General features: G+C 58.3%; 1 protein-coding gene across 1 annotated transcript in view; it reads right to left on the bottom strand.

Moving 5' to 3' along the window:
* Window positions 1–21472, bottom strand: part of ETS1 (ETS proto-oncogene 1, transcription factor) — a 54039-nt gene extending 32567 nt beyond the window's left edge. The window contains exon 1 of the mRNA XM_058041331.1: window positions 21397–21472. Coding sequence (XP_057897314.1) covers window positions 21397–21466 — 70 coding nt within the window. The 5' untranslated portion in view covers window positions 21467–21472. The remainder of the gene's footprint in view (window positions 1–21396) is intronic.
* Between the last annotated feature and the right edge of the window lie 3842 nt (window positions 21473–25314).

The following is a 25314-nucleotide window of genomic DNA, read 5'->3' as shown; positions in this document are numbered from 1 at the left end:
TGGATGATGGAAGGATGGATGGATGGATGGATGGATGGATGATGGATGGATGGATGGATGGATGGATGGATGGATGGATGGATGATGGATGGATGATGGATGGATGATGGATGGATGGATGGATGGATGATGGATGGATGATTGATGGATGGATGGATGGATGGATGGATGGATGGATGGATGGATGGAAGGATGGATGGATGGATGGATGATGGATGGATGGATGGATGGATGGATGGATGGATGGATGGATGGATGGATGGATGATGGATGGATGGACACCAAGGGCAGGAACCCAAGCTCTCCTCAGCCTCCCCTGCCCAGGCCTGGAGCACAGGATGCCATGGAGATGCCAGAATTTGTGTGGCTTGGCAGAGGCACGGGGACAAGGGAGAAAGGCTTGAAAATGAAACAGGGTAGATTTAGATTTAGATTTAGATTGGATTTAGATTTAGACTTAGATTAGATTTCAGGAGGAAATTCCTCCCTGTGAGGGTGGGCAGGCCCAGGCACAGGTGCCCAGTGAAGCTGTGGCTGCCCCTGGATCCTTGGCAGTGCCCAAGGCCAGGTTGGACAGGGCTTGAGAAGCTGGGACAGTGGAAGGTGTCCCTGCCCATGGCAGGGGATGGTGTGAGATGGCCTTTAAGGTCCCTTCCAACCCAAACCATTCCAGGATTCCATGATTAAATTAGGGGAGAAAATGCAGGTTTAGTTTCAAACAATATCCTTTGCATCCAAGGGCTCCATGAATTTGTGCCTGTGTCCCTCAGAAACCTCAATCCCTGAGCCCAGAGGCAGCTGAGACCCCCTGGAGCCCCCATCCCCTCCTGGAGCTGCCCACGCTCCAGGATGTCCCCCCACTGCTGGGTGAGGATGGAGCAGGAGTTTCCCAGAGGGTGCCAGGAGCTCACTCTCCCACGTGCCTACAGTGAGTCTGTGCCCACCAAGGCCATGGTTCCCCCCAGCCCACCCCCAGCTCATCTCCCTGAGCCCCTCTGTCCCAGCTTTCCCCGGGATCCAGAGCTGGAGCTGGGGGAAGCTGCAGCACACATTTCCCAACGTGCCCCAGCTGGGAGGGTTCAGCAGCACAGAACCTTTCTCAGGATCAGAGCAGGCTGGGGAGAGGGGGGCTGGGAGCTGAGACCCTTCCCACGCTCCCCAGCGAGGCTGCCAGGCACCGTGGAGCCACCACGTCCCCACCACGTCCCCACCACGTCCCCACCACGTCCCCATGTCCCCAGCTCGGGTTTCCAGCACCCCCAGGCTCCTCCAGCCCCTGGGGCAGCTCTGCCTTTCCCAGGTGCCCCCAGCCCTGGAGCTGGGACACCCGGGCAAACAACCCTGGCTGAGCCCCCTGTTATTTAGGCAGGATTAGGCAAAAATTTGTGTGCACTTTTGAACTGTTTTCACAAGCGTTGCCTCTCACTCCCACGCAGGAAGCAGGAGAGGAGCCGGCCTGTTCCAATTAGGGCTCCTCGGACCCAAAGGGCAGCGAGATTCCAGGGGGGGAAAGGGAAAGTGGGACAGAAAGCTGGAAAAAAAGGCACCAGAAGGAAATCTGGATGGGGAGCAGGGATAAGCACAGCAAGGGGTTTTTGCTGGGGATGGGATGGGAGCAGATGGGGGAGATTTGGGTCCCCTTCCTGCAGCAACATGCCAGAGACGGGCCCTGCTTCCCTCTGCAAGGATGGCACAAAAGGTGCAGACATTTGCTATTTTAATTTAAAATAAATATATTTCTTCAACAAAAAAATAAAAAAGAGAAGAAAAATAAGTCTTTTTTCCCCTCCTTCAAGCAGTGAAAAATAAATACTGTGAGATGAAAGCTGGGCTTCAAGAGAAAAACAAGAGAGGAAACCGAAAGCCCACAGTGCTTAGCACTGCAGAAAGCCCAACAAAGCCGGCTTTTTTCAGGCCCTCAGCAGTTTTCTCAGGGAGATGTGGTGTGCCATGGGGGCCAGCTCTTCTCCTCAAAACGGGCCTGAGCACTGTCCTCCCTAAATGCAAATAAAAGCATTTTGTCCCAGGTTTGGGCTCTCAGCACTGGGAGCACCAGAGGGGGAGGTTTGGCTGTGGGTGAGGTGTTGGGATGCTCTGCTCAGCCTCGGGTTTGGGGTTCAGCCCTGGGAGCCATGAGGAAAACTGGCCACAGAGCAGCACCAGGTGAGGGAGGGCTGGTTTGGCTCTGGGTTTGGCAGCTGTGAGGAACCAAGCCCAGGGAAAGGATTCTGCAGCCACCATCAGTCACAGCCTGCCCTGCTCAGGCTGCAGCTCCTTCTCCTCCCTCGCTCTCCCTGCTGTGTAACGTGGCTGTTGGATGGCAATCCTGGGAAAGCAGCATCCTTGAGAGTCCCAGGAGCTGGCAGGGGAGCAGCCTGGTGGGCAGCTCGCTCTGTCCTTGGCTTTTGTGGGGAGAATGAAGTGCTAGAGAAAGGCCAGGGCTGAAGCTGAGCTAAACCACAGCCCCTGAGTCAACACTCACTGTGACTATGGGAAAGCTCCCCCAGCTCAGCGGGGCCAGAGCCCACAGCTCCTCTTCCTTCAGCAGCTCAGGGGCTTCCCTCAGCTGAGGATTCACCCCATCCTCCCCATTTCAGCTGCTGGAAGGAGCACAGATGGATAAAGCAAACCCTGGGGAGATTCAGGCACCTCTGAGGTTGGGGAACATGGCCATGGCTTAACAGCACTTGTTGGAGCCATGAAAGAAATCAGAAACAAGACTGGTCATCAATCAAGATCCACCAGCATTGCCCAGAGCAGCTCTGGCTGCCCCTGGATCCCTGGAAGTGTCCAAGGCGAGGCTGGACAGGGATAGGGAAGGTGCCTGTAAGATGGGATGGGATGGGATGGGATGGGCTGGGATGGAATGGATGGGATGGGATGGGATGGGATGGGATGGATGGGATGGGATGGGATGGGATGGGATGGGATGGGATGGGATGGGATGGGATGGGATGGGATGGGATGGGATGGGATGGGATGGGATGGGATGGGATGGGATGGGATGGGATGGGCTGATCTGGGATGGGATGGATGGGATGGGATGGGATGGGATGGGATGGGATGGGATGGGATGGGATGGGATGGGATGGGATGGGATGGGCTTTAAGGTCCCTCCCCACCCAACCCACCCGAGAGCTCCAGGATGAGATGTTACAAGGCTGGAATGGCTCAGCTCCAGCAGCAGCTCAGCACCAGACCCTGCCACTCTTGAATCAGCTCTCAACGGCCTCTGCAGCCCCTTCAGATTTAACAGCATCACAACCTAAAACTTCCACCAGGCTTTTCCGAGCCCGCTGGCCTGAGGGCAGAGTCCAGGCCCATTAAACCCCCGTGGAGGCTCCAGGCTGCAGCCAGCCAGGAGGAACCTCCACCTGCCCAAACCCCTCCTGCTCAGGAGGCAAAGCCATCGCTTCCCTGCCTCTTTCCCAATGGAATATCCCAGCAGCAGCGTCCCTCTGCAGGCAGGATTAGCGCCTCACCTGCAAGCTGGGATCGCCTGTGAGCCAGGCTTCCCCTAATCACCCTAATCCTGCTAACCGCGCCTCTAAAGGCTCTAATCCCCGGGCGGGGCAGGGCAGGGCAGGGCACACGCGCTGCCGAGCCTGGAAAAGCCTGTCAGGGACACCCAGCCCTGGAAGAGCCTGCCAGGGACACCCAGCCTGTCAGGGACACCCAGCCTGTCAGGGACACCCAGCCCTGGCAAAGCCTGCCAGGGACACCCAGCCCTGGAAAAGCCTGTCAGGGACACCCAGCCTGTCAGGGACACCCAGCCCTGGAAAAGCCTGCCAGGGACACCCAGCCCTGGAAAAGCCTGTCAGGGACACCCAGCCCTGGAAAAGCCTGCCAGGGACACCCAGCCCTGGAAGAGCCTGTCAGGGACACCCAGCCCTGGAAGAGCCTGTCAGGGACACCCAGCCCTGGAAAAGCCTGCCATGGACACCCAGCCTGTCAGGGACACCCAGCCCTGGAAAAGCCTGTCAGGGACACCCAGCCTGCCATGGACACCCAGCCCTGGCAAAGCCTGCCATGGACACCCAGCCTGTCAGGGACACCCAGCCTGTCAGGGACACCCAGCTCTGGAAAAGCCTGTCAGAGACACCCAGCCCCGGCAAAGCCTGCCATGGACACCCAGCCTGTCAGGGACCCCCAGCCTGTCAGGGACACCCAGCCCTGGAAGAGCCTGTCAGAGACACCCAGCCCTGGCAAAGCCTGTCAGGGACCCCCAGCCTGTCAGGGACACCCAGCCCTGGCAAAGCCTGCCAGGGACACCCAGCCCTGGAAAAGCCTGTCAGGGACACCCAGCACTGGAAGAGCCTGCCAGGGACACCCAGCCTGCCATGGACACCCAGCCTGCCATGGACACCCAGCCTGCCAGGGACACCCAGCCCTGGAAAAGCCTGCCATGGACACCCAGCCTGTCAGGGACACCCAGCCTGCCATGGACACCCAGCCTGCCAGGGACACCCAGCCCTGGAAGAGCCTGCCATGGACACCCAGCCCGCTGGAGGCAGCTCAGGTGGAACCAGCCAGCCCAGGTCATGCCCCACCTCCGGGAGATGCTCCTTCCAACCCAGCCCCGCTGCTCACACCCCACAGAGCTCGGGTTGCTCAACAGCAATGGGGAAAAAGGGAAAATCCCCTGCCAAGCCCCAGCACTCAGCACCGAGCACAGATAAGCACAGATGAGCACAGACAGTGCCCTGCTGCTGGCACAGAGCCCAGCTGCTCACGGGCTCACAACCAGAAGCTGCTTGAAGCTCCTCACTGTCCCCAGGCTGAGGAGCCGTCAGTGCCAGCCGTGCCCCCAGAGCCTTGCAGGGCTGCAGGAGCCCAGCCTGAGCCCACCAGAGCAATCCCACCTGGGCTCCAGACTCAGGGCATGGTGCTCAGGGTCACACACACCCACCTGAGAGCTCCCATTCCCTTACAGCCTGGTCACACCCAGGAGTTCTGCTGCTCTCTCCTCAACTCCCTGGCTGATGTTGCCATTTCTGGCATCTTTGCTGAGGGAGGGATGGGACTGGAGGGTTTGTCCCAAGAGAAGAATGAGCCCATCCCAGAACTCTGCCATGGGTTTTTCCTGGGTTGCAGAGGCACCCTTGGGATGCTCCCAAGGTAGTCCCCAGGCAGTTTAGATGGAACATTTCTCCATCCATCCAAACAAACCCTCAGAGATGGAACATTTCTCCATCCATCCATCCAAACAAACCCTCAGACTCTTCTGCAGATATTCATCTCCCTGTCCTTCATCATCACCCAGGAATAGGAACAGACAAAAAGGCGATTCAGCTCCAGCACCTCCAGCTGCTGCTGCAGGCTGGGGCTGCCAAGCCATGCACCAGAGTCTCCCAGCAAGGGAGAGCAGGGATGTAGCAAGGCCAGGTTGAGGATAATTGGCAGAACATCGTGTGGGGAAGATGCTGTCAGGATGGGAAGTGTGAAAAGGGAAGGCTGAGATCTCTTGGCAGGGCTGTCCCCTCGCAGCAGGAGGAAGGCCAAGGAACCTTCACTCAAGCTGAGCTCTTTCATCACTCACAAAGGATCCCAACCCTCCTGAAGAACAAACTGTGCCAGCACACTTTGTGAGCAGCCACGCATGACCTCACAGCTCGGGATGTTTTCATCCCACAGTCCCGGTGATCCCTGTGCAATGACTCCATGCCCTGGATAAAACCCCATCATTTGTGCTGCCCATCAGCAGGACACGAGACGTTTCTGAGGCTGATGGACTCCAGAGCTGTCCCTGCTGCTGGGGGATCCTAACAGAAGCCTCAATTCCCTTGCCTCGGGAAGGGATTAGACGGGGAGATGCTCAGCCAAGCACCTCCAATGTCTGTCCCGAGGAATTCCCAGCCTTCCCTTGATTTCCCTGCTCAGACTGATCCCTCTGTGTCCAGGCCCTGCCCCTGCCCCCGGGCCGAGTCACGCCAGACACGAGGCAGCACATGGCACGGCAGTGGCAGTGCCCGGGGCTGGGGGGATGTTCAACCCCGATCCGTCCGACCACATCAAAGCCTCTGCTGCGCTCACCAGCTCCCATTCATCCTCCGGGAATGCGTGTGAGAGCCGGACCTGCCGCGGCACCAGTGGGGAAGGTCCCTGGGGATGTTCCTGACAGCCAGACCGTCCCCCAGGATGCTGGCAGCACGGAGGAAGGCGGCGATGCGGGAGGATCAGAGGATGACGAGGAGGAGGAGGGAGCTCCGGGTCACCTCCGCTCGCTGCCGCGGGCGACGGGCGCTGGGCGAGCCCTGCCCGGCTCGGCAGCTGCAGATTGCCGCCTGTCCCAGCCCTCCTCCGCAGCCTCGCCGGGCACCCCTTCCCCGCAGGGCAGCGCCAGCAGACAGCCGGCATTGCTCAGTGCACCGCCAGTCACATCCCCAGCGTCCCTGGCTGCTGCGGGGACAGCGGCCAGCCCCGCTGCGACAGCTGCGACAGCTCCTCATCCCGCACATCGGGACTGCTGCGCCCACGGAATCACAGAATTTCTAGGCTGGAAGAGACCTTTAAGATCATCGAGTCCAACCCATGTTCTAACACCTCAACTAGATCATGGCACCAAGTGCCACATCCAGTCTTTTTTTAAACTCTTCGAGGGATGGTGACTCCACCACCTCCCTGGGTAGATGATTCCAGTATTTGACCACTCTTTCTGTGAAAAACTCCCTCCTTAATTCTAGCCTGTATCTCCCTTGGAGCAGCTTGAGACTGTGTCCTCTTGTTCTGTCTGTTGTTGCCTGGAGAAAGAGACTGACCCCCAGCTCACCACAGCCACCCTTCAGGAGAGACCAACCCCCAGCTCACCACAGGCACCCTTCAGGAAGCTGAAGAGAGTGATAAGGTCACCCCTGAGTCTCCTTTTCTCCAGGCTGAACAACCCCAGCTCCCTCAGTCATTCTTCACATGGCTTGTGTTCCAAGCCCCTCACCAGCCTCGTTGCTCTCCTTTGGACACGCTCAAGCATCTCAATGTCCCTCCAAACTGAGGGGCCCAGAACTGCATGCAATACTCCAGGTGAGGCCTCACCAGTGCCGAGCGTGGGCACAGGGAGGGCACGGCACAGTGCAGGGCACAGGGAGGAGGAAGAGGAGGAGGAGCAGCCCGAGAGCTCCTTCACAGGAGCCCTGTCCTCCCCATGTCCCCCTCACCCCTCTGTGCCCATGTCCCCCTCACCCCTCTACACACCAGGACTCCAGGGCTGCCCTCCCTTCTCAGCCCAGTTGCAGCTTCCAAAGGCGGAGAGGGAAGATTAGGATATTTAGCTTTGAAATCAAACAAATAATTGCACAGGCTTTCTGCAAACACATCAGGGTTGGGAGGTCAGAGAGCAGCTGGTAAATCTCAGCACTGTTTGCTCTGCCTAAATAATATTAGACCAAGAATAATCAATCATTTTTAATCAACAAAATTATTTATAACTCTTTAGAGCAAACAGTCAACTCCAAAAGATGGCAGGTAATGATCCACACGTCTCCAATTCCCCTCTGTGCTTATGGATTGGCTCCTTTGCATTTACTGCCGTGGAGATTTGCCCTCACAAGTGCCAGGACCCCCGCTGAGGGTGTCCCTGGCCAGGCTCTCAAGCACACACTCAAACACACACAAATACACCCAGCAGCCCCCTGCAGCTGGAACCCCTCCAGGGCAGCTCCAGCACCTTTCCAAGCTGCATCTCCCAGGGAGGGAGGGAGGGAGAACCTGCTGGACAGCAGAGAAGATGCTCCTTCTGCCCTGCCACCTGAGCCAGTGACACCTCCTGGGGCTGTGGCTGTGCTGATGGCACCGCTGACCCCTCCATGGGGAACAATTCATGTCCCACACCCTGCACATCCTCCCAGCCCCGGGCAGGCCCTGCACAGCAGCAGATGATCCCAGCAGCCACAAGGACAGGAGCCTTTTCCTGGCTGGGCTGGAAGCCATGAAAGCCAAGGGATTGCTGAGAGGAGAACGAGAGCCAGCTTCCCATTTGGGACCAGGAGGGAACCAGGACAAGGCCAACCCTGGGTGCTCCTGCCAGCCCTGCACCATTTCACCTCCCTGTCCCCTGCCCAAGCTCAGCTCCCCCAGTGGTGGAGGCCAGGAAGGGCCTGGGAAAAACCTGGGAACCAAAGCTCTGCAGCCCACGCCAGCCTCGGGAGCAGCGGTGCCAAAGTCATTTCATTTCACAACTTCCCAGGAACAATTCTCCCGGGTTTATTAATTTTTAAGCAGACAAGAAAACCAACAAAGGGGATTTTCCAGGAGAGCTCCAGGATTAATCATCTCCATCCCAGGCTGAGCACAGGGCTCCTGGGCTTTGCCCAGGTGTGTCACACCATGCAGCATCCGGGTTTCCAGTATCCTCAGGCACAGGAGTGAGGGTTTTCCCAATCCCCAAGTTCTTCTTTTCCAGCTCCTACTTCTAGGAAACTTCCCACCAGGGAAGGGAGCAGTGCAGGGATTGGGCCAGAGCAAGCCCTGGGAAGATGAAGGTGGGAGTGAGCTGGGAGAAGCTGCCAAAGAGGAGCTGGGCTGCCCCATCAGGCTCAGCCCTCCCATCCCAGAGCCAAGCGCTGTCCAGGATGGATTATGTCAGCTCCTGGCCTCACTGGGAAGAGAGAAGGGCAGGCAGGGATAAATGTGAGGTGCTGGGATCTGCCCAGAGGAAGCCTGAGCTTGGAAAGCTCGCTGAGGGCTGGGGGAGAGGCTGAGACGCTCCCAGGCCTCGCATCCACCCCGCGGAGCATCCGGAAGCCATTAAGGAATTACAGCCTCGCTGGCCCCGAGCCCTCCCCGGCAGAAGTGCCTGGAGCAGATGGTGAAAGGGCTGATTGAATTCGGCTGCTCACGCCAAGAGGCTCTTTAGGAGACACTCAATGGAGGAGGGGGTGGAGGGGGCGGCATTTGGGACTCGGGAGCTGGGAGCCCTTGCCAGGAACTCCAGGAATCCTCTGTCAACCCTAAGGAGGCTAGAGGAGCTCTGGCAGTGACTTGGATGTGTGGTTTGAGGGGTGTGAGATTCCCTTGGGAGCTCCTGGTGCTCCAGGAGTGACTCCTCAGTGATCCAAGGCTGGTTCCTCTCCCTTCATCTCCAATGGCACCCTGCATTGGACCAGCTCCCTTCCAGGGACCTGGCATGGCCCCAGGAGCTGAGTGATCCCAAGCCTTGGTCCCAGCTGAGGAGGAGGCACAGGAGCTGTCAGCCCAACAGCCCTGCCCACCCCCGGGGCTTTCCTTCCAGAAAAAAAGCCAGAAAATGTTTGTAAAGATCCTTATTTCCCAATTTGGTGTAATCCCACACTGGGTATGGGACCAGACCTCCCAAAGAGCCCTCCGAGTGGGATGGAACTCCAGTTACTCTGGATGAAGAGGAGGTGGGAAAAAAGACCAGGATGTGAGAAATGTAGGATGAAAAAGAGCCAACAGGAGGGAAAAAAAAGCCTAAGGAAAAATGTGCTTGGAAAGTCATCCTCAGTGCCAGCCCTCCCGGGGGTGATGCCAGTGCCTGGGCAAAAACACAGATGGAGGAACCCAAATTGCCTGGGGATGAAGGAAGGGCTTAAACCCTCCCAGGAAAGTGGAGGGGAAGAAAAGGAGGAATGCCCCAAAAACCAACACAGCCCCAAGCTCTGGGCCCCCTGCCCTGGCCAGCCAGCCCCAGCTCCCCATTCCCTGTGTCCCGGGGGGACAGGCATCAGCTCCAAGGCCCCCGTGCCATCCCTATGTCTGAGTCCATCCCTGTTTTTCCAAGGGAGAAAGCTGCAGTGAGTCCCCCGGGGATCCCTGGCCGGCTGCCCGAGGTTGGGAAATCGGGAGCCTGGTCAGGCTCTGCCGGAGGGGCCGGCACGGAGCGCTCCGTGACCGTCAGGGGATCTTTGCGGAGCAATCTTTTCCGAGACAAGTCATGAGATTATTTCTTGCCTGGAATTTGCTCCCGCAGCTCCCATCGGCCCCGGACTGCTGAGTCAAGAGACCGCCGGGGCTGTGCCCTCCAGATGAGTAAACAAATTGCCATGGGGAGCGCGGGGGGCCGGGGGGGCTGGCGCCCGGCGGGGCGCGGGATGGGGCAGGGAGGGACCCGATGACTCCCGAGCCTTGGGCTGGGGATGGATCCCGGCTTGGCAGCCGCGCACGGAGTTAGTCACCAGATTAGCCAGCACTTACACACGCGGCTTAAAGGCACACCATCCTCCCTCCCCTTCCCTCTCCTCCTTTTCCTCCGGGGTCTTATCCCCTTTTTCCCTTTTATTTTTGAGATTTCTTTCAGCCGTACTTTGGCTCTTAGTGAGTGCCAGGGACGGGCAGCCCGACAGCCACGCAAGGCAGAAGCTCTTGAAGACACCGAAGGGGGGAAAGGGTCCGGCACGGGGGTGACAGAGCTCGGGCAGCCCCTCCTGATCCCTCCGCTCCCACCCCCGTCGGGTCACTCTATAGGATCCATATGGCCCCGGCTGCTCCGCGCTCGGCTGCTTGGAAGCAGGAATGGTGCGAGTCATCCCGCTCGAAGGCAAACAGGCTCACGGCCGGGGCCTTTCATGTTCCGGCCTTTGGAGCCAAATTCAAATCTGGAGCCGCTTAAAGGGATGGAAAGAGCCCGAGCGAGGAGCGGCCCCGCCGGGCCACGGCTACCGGGACAGCTCCGCATTCCAAACCCCGCGGCTGCCGCTGGAAAGGGAAACTGCCCCAGCCTTCCCAAACCCTGCTGCTGCCATGGGAAACTGCCCCAACCTTCCCAAATCCTGCTGCTGGAAAGGGAAACTGCCCCAGCCTTCCCAAACCCTGCTGCTGGAAAGGGAAACTGCCCCAACCTTCCCAAACCCTGCTGCTGGAAAGGGAAACTGCCCCAACCTTCCCAAATCCCACAGACACCACTGGAAACTGCCCCAGCCTTCCCAAATCCTGCTGCTGCCCCTGGAAACTGCCCCAGCCTTCCCAAACCCCACTGGAAAGGGAAACTGTCCCAGCCTTCCCAAATCCCACAAACACCACTGGAAACTGCCCCAACCTTCCCAAATCCTGCTGCTGCCCCTGGAAACTGCCCCAGCCTTCCCAAATCCCACAGACACCACTGGAAACTGCCCCAGCCTTCCCAAACCCTGCTGGAAAGGGGAACTGCCACAACCTTCCCAAACCCCACAGACACCACTGGAAACTGCCCCAGCCTTCCCAAATCCTGCTGCTGCCATGGGAAACTGCCCCAGCCTTCCCAAACCCTGCTGCTGCCATGGGAAACTGTCCCAACCTTCCCAAACCCCACTGGAAAGGGAAACTGTCCCAACCTTCCCAAATCCCACAGACACCACTGGAAACTGCCCCAAACTTCCCAAATCCTGCTGCTGCCCCTGGAAACTGCCCCAGCCTTCCCAAACCCCACTGCTGCCCCTGGAAACTGCCCCAGCCTTCCCAAATCCCACAGACACCACTGGAAACTGCCCCAGCCTTCCCAAACCCCACTGGAAAGGGAAACTGCCCCAGCCTTCCCAAACCCCACTGCTGCCCCTGAAAACTGCCCCAGCCTACCCTAACCCTGCTGGAAAGCGAAACTGCCCCAGCTTTCCCAAACCCCACTGGAAAGGGAAACTGCCCCAGCTTTCCCAGACCCCACTGCTGCTGCTGGAAACTGTTCCAGCTTTCCCAAACCCCATCACAGCCCCAGACCCCAAGCCCGAAGTTCCTGGCAGCCCTTGACAAGGATGGGCTTGGGAAATGCCACCGGTGCTGCTCCCAAGCTCCTCTGCAGCCCGGGGCTGATGGCAGGGCTTGAGCAGAGGAGCTTTTCCTCACTCGCAGCTGCAGAGCAGGAGGAATTGCGTTTGCTGACCTCAGGGAGCAGTCTGAGGCACGGAGCAGTTGGGTAACGTGCCTCGAGCACTTGAAAAGAGAAAGCTCTTGGCATTGCATTTTCAAACCGCTTCTAACAATAATGGGTAAAAAAAGAAGGGAAAAAAAAAAAAAAGACCCAAATTTCACGTGTCCCACTCCATCTTTTTTTAATTTTCCAGTGGAAAAAGCCAGGACTACTCAGCTTTTGCAAGTTGTTTCTTCAGAGGGTTCAGGTTTCGGTAAACAATTGCTCAAAACTAAAAGGTAAGAAAGCAAAAATCCCCTTTTCTGCTCCCAGAGCAGTGACCAAAATTCAGTGGCTTTGCACAGACACATGCAGGCACCTCTGAAAAAAAACTTTCATGTGGGTCAAAAAGCCACAGTTTGATTATTGTGATAAAAACTGCTGACAACGGGGGGTAAACAACACAAAACAAGCCCAAAGCACTGCCCAGGGTCCAGCTTCAGCTTTTGGGGTCTGCTGCTGGCAGGGGCAGCTTCCCTGAGTGAGCAGGGTTACCCTGCAAGGCCGTGCCAGGAGAGGCAGCATCCCAGGGGATGGCAGCCAGCCCCATCCTGCCGTGCCTGACTTGGTTCCCGAGGGATGCTGAGCCTGCCCCAGTATCCCAGCACCCCCAAACTGGGAATTCTGGGGGGTGGATGGCTCCAGGCCTGCCTGCTGCTGGGGAGGAGCAGGGCAGTGGAACACAGAGCGTGGAGAGCAGGAATCCTGCAAGCAGAGGGAGACCTGGAGCACCCAGCTGAGGATGCTCCCTGCTCCCTGAAAGCGTGGAATGGGAGTGCTGTGCCTCAGTTTCCCTAAAAACAAGCTCTCATCAAACCTTTTCTCAACATCTTTTGGGGTGCAAGGCCCCAAAGCTTTAGAAAGAAACTTCTAAAGAAAAGCTCAGTCCCTGGGCTGACTTCTCCTGCACTCCCCACCAGCCACGAGAAGCATGCCTTGGAATCACGTCAAATATTTGAGATGAGATGGGGGGAGAGAGAGGGGGCAGGCGAGGGGAGAGGGGGAGCTTTTGACTCAGTGTCTGGCTTCTTTCATCAATCCCACATTCCTGCTCATGCCATCACCCTCCGGGAAAGTGCCACAACCTACAGAACCCATGTGGAGCCAATTTAGAATCCACTCCGTGTAAGAAAATGCATTTTGTTCATTAGCAAGCTCGGGATGCTCAGCTGGGGTGAGGAGGCAGCCCCACAGCCATCCCAGAAGGGGATTCAGTGGGAAGGTATCTTACACACAGCTACAGCCCAGAGCACAGCAGTGCTCCCTGCACTCTCCCAGGATGTTGTTCCAGCCCAAATATCCCCGGGGTTCCTGCCCCAGCCACCTGAGCTGGAGGTCTCTGCTCTTCTGGCTGTATAGGAAAGGTTTAAACACAAGGGGAAAAGGTGGAGAGCAGGGAATTGCTGGAGCAGGTATTGCTGTTGTGCCCAGCAGCAACTGGGAGCTGAATGAATGGGAATTCCAGCCCCAGAGCCCAGTTCAGAGCCAGACAGAGCCCTGGGACTTTGCACGTCCCAATCCACAACCAGGGCTGTCACAATGACTCCAGTCCTCATTCCCAGAGCAGAGGGAGCCACAGAAAGGAGGGGATTTTCCTCTCTGGGCAAGCAAGCTGCTGTTTCTCGGTGTGTTTGTGATATTTCTCTGGCAGGTTATATTTATCCACGAGCTCCAGGAACCAGATGTGGGATGGAGGGGCTGTGCTGCAGCAGCTTCCTGCCTCCCTGCAAACACCAGCCCCACCTGCCCTGCCCAGAGCAGGACACAGCCTGCAGAGCCAGGAAACTCTGCAAGGTCAGGGGAGGGGGCAGGGACAAACGTGTCACCTGCCTGGCCCTGCACAGGGGGCATTGCTGCCATGAGCTGCTGATGTTCATGGCACAGAGCAGCAAATCTGGGAGTTTTGGCAGTTGACTGAAAAAAAAAACAAAACCTCAACATAAAAATGCAGAGTTTCAGTTCAGAAAGAGATGGTAGTGAGAGAGCAGTGACCCATCCAGGGCTACCCTGAGCCAGCCACCTCAGGAGGAGGATGGAACACCTCAGAGCAGCTCTGAGCACAGCCCTGGGGGCTCTGCCTCCCCCTCAGCCCTGCAGGGCTCAGGCAGCCTTTGAAAGGTTCCAGAGGCAGGGTGAGACACTGAGACACCACAGCTGAGCCCCCAGACCAAACTGCAAACTGAAACCACCCTGGCAGTGCCCAAGGCCAGCCTGGCCAGGGCCCTGAGCCACCTGGTGCAGTGTGAGCTGTCCCTGCCATGGCAGGGGTGGAACTGGATGAGCTTTAAGGTCCCTTCCAGCCCAAACCATTCTGGGACTGAAGGATTTATTTCTCTTTTTGCCAACTCTGTGCACTTGGCCTCCAGCTCAGTGTCCATCCCAGACTGTCCCTCCCTGTTCCAGGAGATATTCAGGCACATGAAGCCACTTTAGATTTCCACATTTTCCCATCACTGCCAGGGAAGCCTGCAGGCACAAATCCCCAAAGCTGGGGAAGCTGGGCTGGGGAGATGAGAGCAGCTCTGCAGGGCTTGCACAGCACCCAGCCCAGCTTTCCAAAGTCACCTCTGCAGGAGCTGATCCCACTCCAGGCCCATTATCTGCAGAGCCATCTCCCAGTGCTGCCCCCCCTCAAATTCCACTGCACCTGGGAAAAATGTAGGAGCTCGTAGGAGAATCAATAAATATTTATTGTTTAACCAGCAGTATTTTGACTGGAGATGTAAGCATGGCCCTGTGCCAGGGAAACAAGAGCCTTCTTGGCCAGCGCTGCAAACAAATTTTTGTCTGTATCTCGTTGGAAGATTATAAACTACACAATGAAAGGAAAAAAAAAAAAAAGAAACACGGGCAGCGAGCAGCTTAGTCACGGAAGAGGAACAAAAGAGCTGAGATGGATAACTGTGGCATGGGGTTACAAGGAAAGGGCTGCAGGCCTGAATTTTGGCTGTGAGACAGCTGTGCTGCTCAGATCAGCTGCAGATTGTGCCACTGGCTCCTGCTGGGATGGGGCCTGGAGCTGCAGCAGGAGGCTCTGCAGAGATGCAGCTCCCAGCCAAAAGCAAACTGGGGAGTGGGGGCTGAGCCTGCAGAGGCACAGCCTTGCCCCTACAGAACACCCCAATTCCCACAGGGACCCCGGGATCAATGAACAGCCAGCCCTGGCTCCAGGGCAGTTTTAGTGCTCCAATACAGCAGATCATCCCCTCCTTGTGCACCTCCTAGCCAGCACAGGTGCTCCACCAAGCCAGCCTTGGCAGCCTGGAGGGTGCCAGAGCTGCATCCTTTGGATCAGGGACAGCAGTGACACTTGCTGTCCTACATCCTGCCATTCCCTCACCGTGAGCCATGCAAGGACCAGCTGACAGTGCAAAAAGGAAAAGACTCTCCTGCCTTATCTGGGACAGATTCACTTGGATTCATTCCCCAAAATCCCAGCAGATCCTGGTGCCACAACTGACAGGAGCCATTTAGGGTGGCAGCTCTGCCAGTTCACATCCCTGACGTGTTTCACACAGTCTGGTCCTACTCACACCCACGTGAGGCTTTAATCTCTGGGACAACCTGTGCACCCTCAGCCCGATGCAGCTGCCCCAGCTCCTCACACAGCAGGATCCATTCCAGAGGAACGTGCCTGTGGATTTCCACTTTTCCCCATCATTGCCACGGCAGCCTGCAGCTCCACAGCAGCAAATCCAGAGCTGGCTCCCAGAAAAGATGGGGCTGCCCCATCCCTGGATGTGCCCAAGGCCAGGTTGGATGGAACTTGGGGTAATGGGAGATCTCCCAGGTGAGATCTTTAAGGATTTCAACCCAAACCATTCTGGGATTCTGTGATAATCCTGTGGCAAAGCTCAGCGTGCCCCAGTCCTGCTGGAGTCCCAGCCCCTCGCTGCCTGCCTGCGATGTGCTCAGGATTTGGGAGTGCAGGAAGCCCTCGGATGTCTCAGCAGCTCCACAGCATTCCAGCACGAGCCTGTGTTATCCCTGCGTTCTGCAAGGCCCATCAAAGCATGGCACGCTGTAATTACATGGCAAATTAGGGGCCACTTCATGGAACCACACTGTAATTACACACTTGCTGCGTGCTTTGGGGAGCTCGAGATGGAAACGTGAAAGGAACGGGGTTTGCTCCTGTTCCCTGGAAATCTCCCTCCCTGTAGCAGGTTAAAAACCAGGGATGTGTGCTCTGTGGATGTGTCCCTGAAGGACATCTCCGTGAGCTGCCCTCTTTCCACCCCTTTTCAGAGCTTTGATGGGAAGCCGACACTAAAAAACTTGAAGCTGGTGGCAGCCAAGTGCAGCCAGTCCCCCCTCCTGGGCACCTCTCATTGCGCATCCCGCCTGGATACCACAGTAATGGGCATTTTGGCAGCGCATACAGAGGTAATTGCTCTTCTTCAGCCGAGTTCTCACCTCCTCCGCAGGCAATCAGCACCGAAAACGCGAGAGCGGCCCCAAGCCCTGCACTGCTGAGCCTCAGCCCCGCTGCTGATCACTGCTGCCCTCACAGAGCATCCCCAGCCGAGCCCAGCGCTCACCTCGGCTGCCCTGCAGAGCAAAGCGTTCCAAAAGATGCAGATGCCATTCCCTGCATCCCTGGAAACACCAATCCCTGCCTTCCTTCCCCAGGCTCTGGCATCCCGGGTGTCCCTGGCAGGGCAGGTGAGCTCTCCCAGTGCCACTGAGGCAGAGGGGGACACAGAAGGTGTCAGAGCAGGGAGGGGAATGCTGGGCTCAGAGGGAAATGCTGGGGCTCAGAGGGAAATGCTGGGGCTCAGAGGGAAATGCTGGGGCTCAGAGGGAAATGCTGGGGCTCAGAGGGAAATGCTGGGCTCAGAGGGAAATGCTGGGCTCAGAGGGAAATACTGGGGCTCAGAGGGGAATGCTGGGGCTCAGAGGGGAATGCTGGGGCTCAGAGGGGAATGCTGGGCTCAGAGGGAAATGCTGGGCTCAGAGGGAAATGCTGGGCTCAGAGGGAAATGCTGGGGCTCGGAGGGGAATGCTGGGGTCCGAGGGGAATGCTGGGCTCAGAGGGGAATGCTGGGGTCGGAGGGGAATGCTGGGGCTCAGAGGGGAATGCTGGGCTCAGAGGGGAATGCTGGGGTCGGAGGGGAATGCTGGGGCTCAGAGGGGAATGCTGGGGCTCGGAAGGAAATGCTGGGGCTCAGAGGGAAATGCTGGGGCTCAGAGGGGAATGCTGGGGCTCGGAGGGGAATGCTGGGGTCCGAGGGGAATGCTGGGGTCCGAGGGGAATGCTGGGGCTCGGAAGGAAATGCTGGGGTCGGAGGGAAGTGCTGGGGCTCAGAGGGAAATACTGGGCTCAAAGGGGAATGCTGGGGTCGGAGGGGAATGCTGGGGCTCGGAGGGAATGCTGGGCTCAGAGGGAAAGGCTGGGGTTGGAGGGCTCAGAGGGAAATGCTGGGGCTCAGAGGGAATTGCTGGGGCTCAGAGGGAAATGCTGGGCTCAGAGGGAATTGCTGGGGTCGGAGGGGAATGCTGGGGCTCAGAAGGAAATGCTGGGGCTCAGAGGGAAATGCTGGGCTCAGAAGGAAATGCTGGGCTCAGAGGGAATGCTGGGGTCAGAGGGAATGCTGGGGCTCAGAGGGAAACGCTGGGGTCGGAGGGCTCAGAGGGAAATGCTGGGGCTCGGAGGGGAATGCTGGGGTCGGAGGGAAATGCTGGGGTCGGAGGGGAATGCTGGGGCTCAGAGGGGAATGCTGGGGCTCAGAGGGAAATGCTGGGGTCGGAGGGGAATGCTGGGGCTCAGAGGGGAATGCTGGGGCTCAGAGGGGAATGCTGGGGCTCAGAGGGAAATGCTGGGGTCGGAGGGGAATGCTGGGGCTCTCCGCTGTGTTTTATCCTGCATGGAAACAAAACGTGGCCATGCAGGAGCCAGCGCCGGTCAGCAGCAGGGAAACTGAGTCACACAGCAGCTGACACAGCTGGAGGGCTCAGCCCTGCGAGGACAAGGCAGGATCAAACCTGTCTTTTTGAGAATAATGTCCCAAGTCCCGGGGCGCTTTCACCCCGAGCAGCTCAGCAAACTGCCCCCGTTGGTCGGGCTGCTCCAGCTGTGACCCCATTCCGTGCACACCTGGAGCCAGGGGTGGCTGCAAACTTGTCCTCCCTAGACAAGGCAGAGGCCAGAATGAAGGATTCCCTCCTAAACGCAAAGAAAAGGGATTTTCTCTGCCCCTTGCCCGCGGCCAGGCTCTGTGGAGGAGCTCTGCGTTTGCCAGGCTCGCTGTAAATGCGAACTCCCTTATTTGTCTGCGCTGAAAGTGAAAGCAAAGCCTGACCTGGCTGTGGGAAGGGGGACAAGCACGGTTCAGGCAGGTCCTGCATCCCTGAGCAGCATGGGAGCTGTGTAGGAGCTCCCCTGTACCCAGAACCAGAACCTCACAGAGCTTTGGGCTGCAAGGGAAAATCTTGCTTCAGCCCTAAGTGACGTTGTCCCAAATCCTAAACAGAGGGAAAAGCTGTTGCCAGATAAAAGCACACCCCTGGGATGCCACCCACGCACAGGCCAATGGAAACAACGTGTCCATGTCCCAGCTGTCCTCGGGGTAGGCATGGGAAGGGCCAAAGAGCCCGGATTGCTGTGCTGTGTGGGCACAAACCCTTTTCCAGGAACCAATCCCCTCCTCCTGCTCCCATGATCCCATAACTCACCTCAGGGAAAGGAGGCAGGAGCTGGGCTGGATGCAGGATGGGGAGTTTGGCATCCCTGCCCCACCTGGGATGGCCAGCAATGACAGCTGGGATTCCAGCCCTGCTCTGGTACCTCGGGGAGGCAAAGCTGCAGCTTCCTGAGCAAGAAATGAGCACTGGGAGCCCCAGTTACAGCCCAGAGCTCCCCGCAGGGCTGGAGCTGCTGCCCACAGCCAGCAAATGCAGCTTGGCCGAGCTGAGGAAACAAAGAGATTTGTGGAGGGCAGCCTTCATCAGCCCCCAGGTGAAGTTCCCTTGGGGTTGAATTTTGTGTGGTTTGGGGTTTTACTGTCTCAGAAAAGTCCCACCAAGCCTTTGGTGGATCAGCCATGTATGCACAACCACAAGTGATGTTACCACCCTTCCATCACATCCTGCTAAGAATATCCACGCACAGAATTGTGTCCTGAAGAAGAACCCACCCCACGGGGCTCTGGCTCTGACCTGCTCATCTCACTCACACATTCCTGCTGCTAATAGTGGGGGTGGAGGGGGAGGATTTGGCTTTGGAAGCTTTCTGGAGCTTTACAGCTCCACGTCCCTTCCAGGTTATTTTTAAACCCTTTGGACAGCACAAATCTCCCCAGAGTTTTGCAGGCAGAGGTGTGGGGTGGAGCAGGGTTTGTTTTGGGGGGTGAGGGGGGACAGAGTTCCACGGGACATCACCTGGCACATCAAACATCCCGCACAGCTGAAACCCTCAGGCTGCAGGGCCCTCCCTGCCCAGGGTTAACCCCACGGATCACATCAGAGGGGCTGCAGTCCTTCTCGGCCCATTTTGGAATTAAGGACGATGGGAACATTTGGTGGTGGATTCAGGGCTGCAGGAGCCATCAGGGAGCAGATGAGCCCTCCAGGAGCAGAGAGAAGTGATGTTCCCTCCTCCCCTGGCCAGATCCCAGGAACACGACCCAGCAGCATCCACACTCCTTCCCTCGCCATCAATCCCACCGAACCAGAGAGCTGCAGCTTTTTTCTCTCAGAGTTGGAGGGGAAATGAGGTTAAGCCAGCTAATTGACAGCGCTGACCTTTGTGGCTCCCAGCGAGCGCAGCCACCAGCACAGGAGCGGCTGCAGCTGAGCCGATGGGAGGCACAGCATTTCTACCTCTGCGTTTGTGTTTTTCAGAGCTCTTCCTGCCCGAGTTTCAACTTTGGGTCAGCTCCGAGAGCAGTTTGCTGACATCAGCTGCAGAAGAGCTTTCGGGACAGAAGAAAACGAACTCAAGGCAGGGTGAAACTCCGAGTCCTCCCTTCAGGCACCAGGGAATTCCACTGCTCCCGACACGCCGAGCCTGGGGGAGAGCGCTCACCCACACCAGGAGAGTGCAAATTTTAACAGATACTTTACTCTGGAGTGAAAAGCAAACTCCACCCCACCCTGACTGCCCAGGTGTTTATTCCTATCCCGTTTTCCTCCCCTCCGAACAAACAGGCTGAAGGACAGCAATGAGTCTTCACCAGAGTTTCAGGAAAGAGGCACAAACGGGTCCTCAGCTCCCCTCCAGCCTCTCACTTCAGCTTTGTAGGCGCATTTTTAGCATCCCTCAGGCTTTTGGAAGCCTGGTGCTCCCCTGCCCACCCCGGGGCCAGGCTCAGCCCTGCTCCCAGCACAGGGAGCTCCCTGCGGCCGGGGAGGGATCCCGAGGGGGACATTCCTGTGCTGGGCACTCCGGAGCCCACGGACGGCTGAAGCCAAGGTGATGCTGCCTTTGGAGCTGTCTGCAGCCCCGCTGATGCTGCACCAGCATCTGTTGAAGTGGAAGCACCAACCCCTGAGCGGCTGCAGCACTCAGCTGTCATTTCATTTCCACACGCAGCCCAAAATCCCAATGCCTGCGGGAGCTGTGGCTCCCTTCTGGCTTTCCTAGAAACTTTCTAACCGGCAGAGAAACAACTCAATCTTTAATTTGACTTTCTTTGCCGCACCGGTGCTGCACAAAGCCCAGCAAACTTCCAGTTTGGCGCAGTGGGAATTGCAGCAGGGAGAGATGAAGCAACAGGACTGGGTTAATGCAGAAAAAAGGGTTGTTTTTTGTTTTTCCTGCGGGTCCTCCAAGCTCCATCCTCCAGCTCGCCTGGGCAGAGCAGAGAGGAGTTGGGCGCCCGGGGTCAGCGAGCAGCCAGACGCCAGCAGTGTGTGAACAGCAGCCCTTATTCTGGTCAGCCTCGGCTCGGAGCAGCAACCACAGCCAGCAGCAGCTGAACTCACCCCGCTACAACACACAGAAAACCCTTCTCGCCTCCCTCCAGTAACGTGTTGCTCTCTGCACCCTCTCCCCACCCATTTCTCCAGCTCCAGAAGGGCGAAAAAAAAAATCAAAGCGGCGGGTTTTCCTGGATTAAACGTGCTAATTCCAGAGTATTTAGCACTGGAGTTGTGTTTCCCAAATACCACGAGTGCCTGGACCACACAAGGCATTTCCAGCCAGGGATGGGGAAACGCACATCCATCCCAGCTAGCGATGGGAACGGGCGGGAGCTCCGGGAGCGCATCTCTCCTGCCTGCCCGCCGGACGGGCTTCCCAAATCCCGGCAAGGATGCCAGGAGCCTGAGGGAAGGAGGCTGGAGGGGCGGCGGGATGGATTTTAAGAGAAGGAGGGGGATGGAAAGTCATAAAAGCGCTCGGAAAGTCAACTCGCTTTCGGCAGCGGGCACAGCCCGGGCGGCGCCGCTGCGCTGCGACTTGGGGCGCGCTCCGTGTTCCCTTCCAAAGGACACCCCCAAAAAACCCCACACCGACCTTTCTGCCCAGCCCTCCCCAGAGGTCCGGCCTCTCCCCCCGCCAAAGCTCCCCCGCCGCCGGGGACGGGGCTGCGCGGAGCGGGGCGCGGAGGGGACGCGGCGCTCACCGGGGGACGGGAAGAGCTCGATGTCCACCTTCTCCGTCTTGATGATGGTGAGATCCACGGCCGCCTTCATGGCTGGGGCAGCGCCGCGGGGGCGTCGCGCCGGGAGCGGGGGGCGGCGGCTGAGCCCCGCCGAGCGCGGAGCGGGGCGCCCGGGGCAGCGCGGCCGGCGCTGCCTCCCTCCTCCCGCTGCTCTTCCTCCTTCTCCTCCTCCTCCTGCTTCTTCTCCTCCTCCTCCTCCTCCTTCCTTCCTCCCTTCCTTCCTTCCGCGCTCCTCGCTCCGCTCCCGCCTGCGCTGCGCTCCCCGCTCCGCTCCGCTTCGCCCGTCCCCGCCGCCGCCGCCCCGGCCGGGCTGAGCCGAGGGGAGGGCGCTGGGCCGGCCCCGAGCGGTGACAGCGGCCGAGGAACCGCCCCACCCCGCCCCGGAGGCGGCACTGCCCGGCCCGGCGCTCCGGGGAGCGGAGCCGGCGCTGCCCGGCCGGGGGAACGGGGAAAAGGGGGCAGCGCATCCATGGGGGAACGGGGGAAAGGGGGCAGCGCATCCATGGGGGAAAGGGGGCAGCGCATCCATGGGGGAACAGGGGCAGCGCATCCATGGGGGAACGGGGGAAAGGGGGCAGCGCATCCATGGGGGAACGGGGGAACAGGGGAACAGGGGCAGCGCATCCATGGGGGAACAGGGGAACAGGGGCAGCGCATCCATGGGGGAACGGGGGAAAGGGGGCAGCGCATCCATGGGGGAACGGGGGATCAGGGGCAGCGCATCCATGGGGGAACGGGGGAAAGGGGGCAGCACATCCAGGGGGGAACGGGGGAAAGGGGGCAGCACATCCAGGGGGGAACGGGGGAAAGGGGGCAGCGCATCCATGGGGGAACGGGGGAACAGGGGCAGCGCATCCATGGGGGAACGGGGGAAGAGGGCAGCGCATCCAGGGGGCCTTCGCCCCGACCTCTGCTCGCACCCCGGCCCCAAACACCACGGGATAAGAGTTTGAGCACGCTGGCTGCAGGCAGCCCTGGCTGGAGCCGCTGTCTGAAACCGATGGTTCCTGAAACCGGGCCAGTTGTGTTCACCGTGCCTGTCTCGACATGAACCGCTGCCTTTCACACTCACCCCTTCGGCTCCCATCACCCCTTCATGCTCACATAATCTCCTCACATTTCCATCTCCCCTTCACACTCCCATCATCCCGCCTGGAGCAGCCTGGTCCTCTCCCACCCACAAGCACATCCAAAGTCAGGGGCACAGTCAGGGCAGAGCAGTGCACACCGTGCTGTGGTGGGTGACAGCCAGGGGGGCTGTTCCTGGCCTGCTTGGCAGAGGTGGGAGGCCAAAGAGAGTTGGGAACTGACTGGATAAAAAGCATCTTGAAGGTGCAAGATGAGTGTCATGCCAGCACAGCATGCAGTTAACAGAAGAATATCGGTTTTCACATGAAGTCTGTTTGATTGTGTTTAGGTAGCACAAACTTGAGACCACAAACGGCACGGCAGAAGGAGAGTATGACTCACAGATGTCAGCTTACCGGTACGGAGAAAAAAAAGTCATTAGCAACCAACTCTTGTGGTTCTGTCACTCCGAAAGTCTTTAACAGCTTCCGACCCGGCACAGATCAGGCTGCTCTCATCAAAGATGGGCTCTCACCAAGTGAACACGGGCCTGCAGGAGCAGCTGCCCGGGGTCACAGTCACTGCCCAGCCCTTAGGATGGAGCAGGGTCCTGCTTGCAAACACCCCGAAACCTCCTGAGGCCCCGAAAGATGAGCTGCAGATGCAAACGCTGCAGCTCCCATCATTTCATTTCTGCAGCAGGGCCTTGCTCAGCAGCACGGGCGTATTTATAGCAGGAGTTTGTGCAACTGAAAGAGCTGCGAGGCTGCCGGGGCCAGACAAGGAGAGGCGGCTCTGGCTGCACACACGGCTTTGCCAAGGCAGGCAGATGGAGCAGCAGGAGGGCTGAAAGCTGGCAAAGCTGGGCTGGGAGCTCCAGCCCCAAGTTCCTCTTCCTCACCCAGTGACAGCCTCTCACATTCCCAGTTTTTAAGGCAACGTTGTTTCCAATTTACTGGCAAGCTCAGTTCTGGACAACCCATTCCTGCAGCAGTGGAGTGGGACCAGAGATTTGCTGTGATGAAAAACTTCCCTCCACTGATTCCCAAGGGCTCAGGAGAACCTGAGCTCAGGCAGAGCACAGGGCTGGAAACCTCAGCTGGTGGTTTGAAACCTACCACAGGAATGAACCTGGCAATCCGAAGGTGGAAAGAGGATTGCTGCAAGGATAGAATGTGGTCCCTCCCCGGGACAGGATCATGTGCTTGCACCTGCCCTGGGTTTGGGTTTCTTTCTTCCCCATACAGCAACAATTGAAGGAAGAAAATACAGAGAGGCGATTTAGCAGAACGTTTCTAGTTGAAAATCAGAAGGGGATTCAGGAGAAACAGCTGCCTTTCTATCTGACCTGTGATCCCTCCAGAGCAGGCTTGGGCAGAGAAACCTGATGCAGTTATCAGAGCCCCCAGCCCTTCCCTTTGCTCCCCTTCCCTCCCTGCGCTCCCGGGCTGGGATCCGGGCAGCGAGGGGAGGGGAGGGGGCTGCCTGGGGGTGCAGCTGCCTGCCGGAGCCATCAGAAAGCACCTGCGGTCCTGTGTATGGAAATGACCCCGGCCGATCGCCCGCCCGCTCAGCGCGGCTGCAGCAAACCGCAAGCCCCGGAGCGAAACGGAGCAGGAGGCGCGCCGGGGTCACCGGGACCTGCCCAAACACGGCCCGGGACAGGCTGCCGGTGGCACACGGCACACGCCTCTCCTGGCAGAGAGGCCCTGCAGGGAGCTGCCACAGACTGCGATGCAGCAAGAGGAGCCAGAGGGTGCCCTGAGGTGTCTCTGCTTTAGCTTGGCCCCGGGGCTCCCCTTTTGGGTCAGCCCCTCCTGCAGTGTTACAGTCTCGAGGACTGGCTGAACTCCAGGGCACCTGTACTGGAGACCCTTCTCTTCTGGACCAGGACAGAGGCTCTAATAAAGACCTCTCTCACAGCTTGTGGGGTTTTTATTAGGAGAGATCCACACCCTCCTGGCATCCCGGTTGAGCCCTGATCCCACAAAGACCGTGACACTGAGCCCAGCTTGGTGCGGGATGGCTGCAGAGGAGCTCTGAGCTGTGTCTCACCCTTTGTGCCTCCCCAAACCTGTGCTCCATTTTGCTGGTGCAGTGCATGGCAACTCCTACACGCAGGGAAACTGGAAATGCTTCCAAAAGCAACACCAGGGCAAAAATCCCCAAAGGGGAGGAAGAGAAGAGAGTGGCTGTGGACAGGGCAGCTGAATCTCTCCTTCGAACTCCATCCCAGCAGCCGCCTTAATTTGTGTTCACTTCAGAGCTGCAACATGAAAGCCCTGGCTCTGAGCTCCAGCTGAGCCGCTCAATGGCTCAGTGTTCGCAGAAGGCATGGAAGGAATCCATTGATTAGTTTCTTCAGCTGGGATGTGACCATTCCGAGCCCAAGACCTGCCAAACATGACTTCTCCTCAGCAACTGGTTCCTATTTGCTGCTCACAGGCTTTAGGAAAATCTTTCCTCTTGCCCATCCAAGTCTCACCCTCGTTTTCCACTGTGTCGTTAGGAACGTGAATATCCATTCGGGCTCCGTCGGGGAGGGAGGGAGGGAGGATGCCGGGCTGGAGAACGGCCCCGCAGCCCAAGGATGGGCGATAACCATCTGCCCTCCCTCCGCAGCGCAGCCCCGCTGTTTGCAGCCGCTGCGAACAAAGAGAGGATGGGCAGTAATGCCCCATTGTTCCCAGGGCCGCTGACTAACCTTGGGGTAACAGGACAAGGATAATGATTATTCATTCAGCTCGGAGGAAAGGTGTTAGGAGAGCGGAGCCTTTGCTGTGATTTCCGAAGGACAGGACGGCTCTTCCA

The sequence above is a fragment of the Melospiza georgiana genome, chromosome 27 (assembly GCF_028018845.1).
Source record: "Melospiza georgiana isolate bMelGeo1 chromosome 27, bMelGeo1.pri, whole genome shotgun sequence".
NCBI classification, from domain to species: domain Eukaryota; kingdom Metazoa; phylum Chordata; class Aves; order Passeriformes; family Passerellidae; genus Melospiza; species Melospiza georgiana.
The sequence above is the reverse complement of the archived record's forward strand: the minus strand, read 5'-3'. Positions and strand labels throughout refer to the sequence as shown.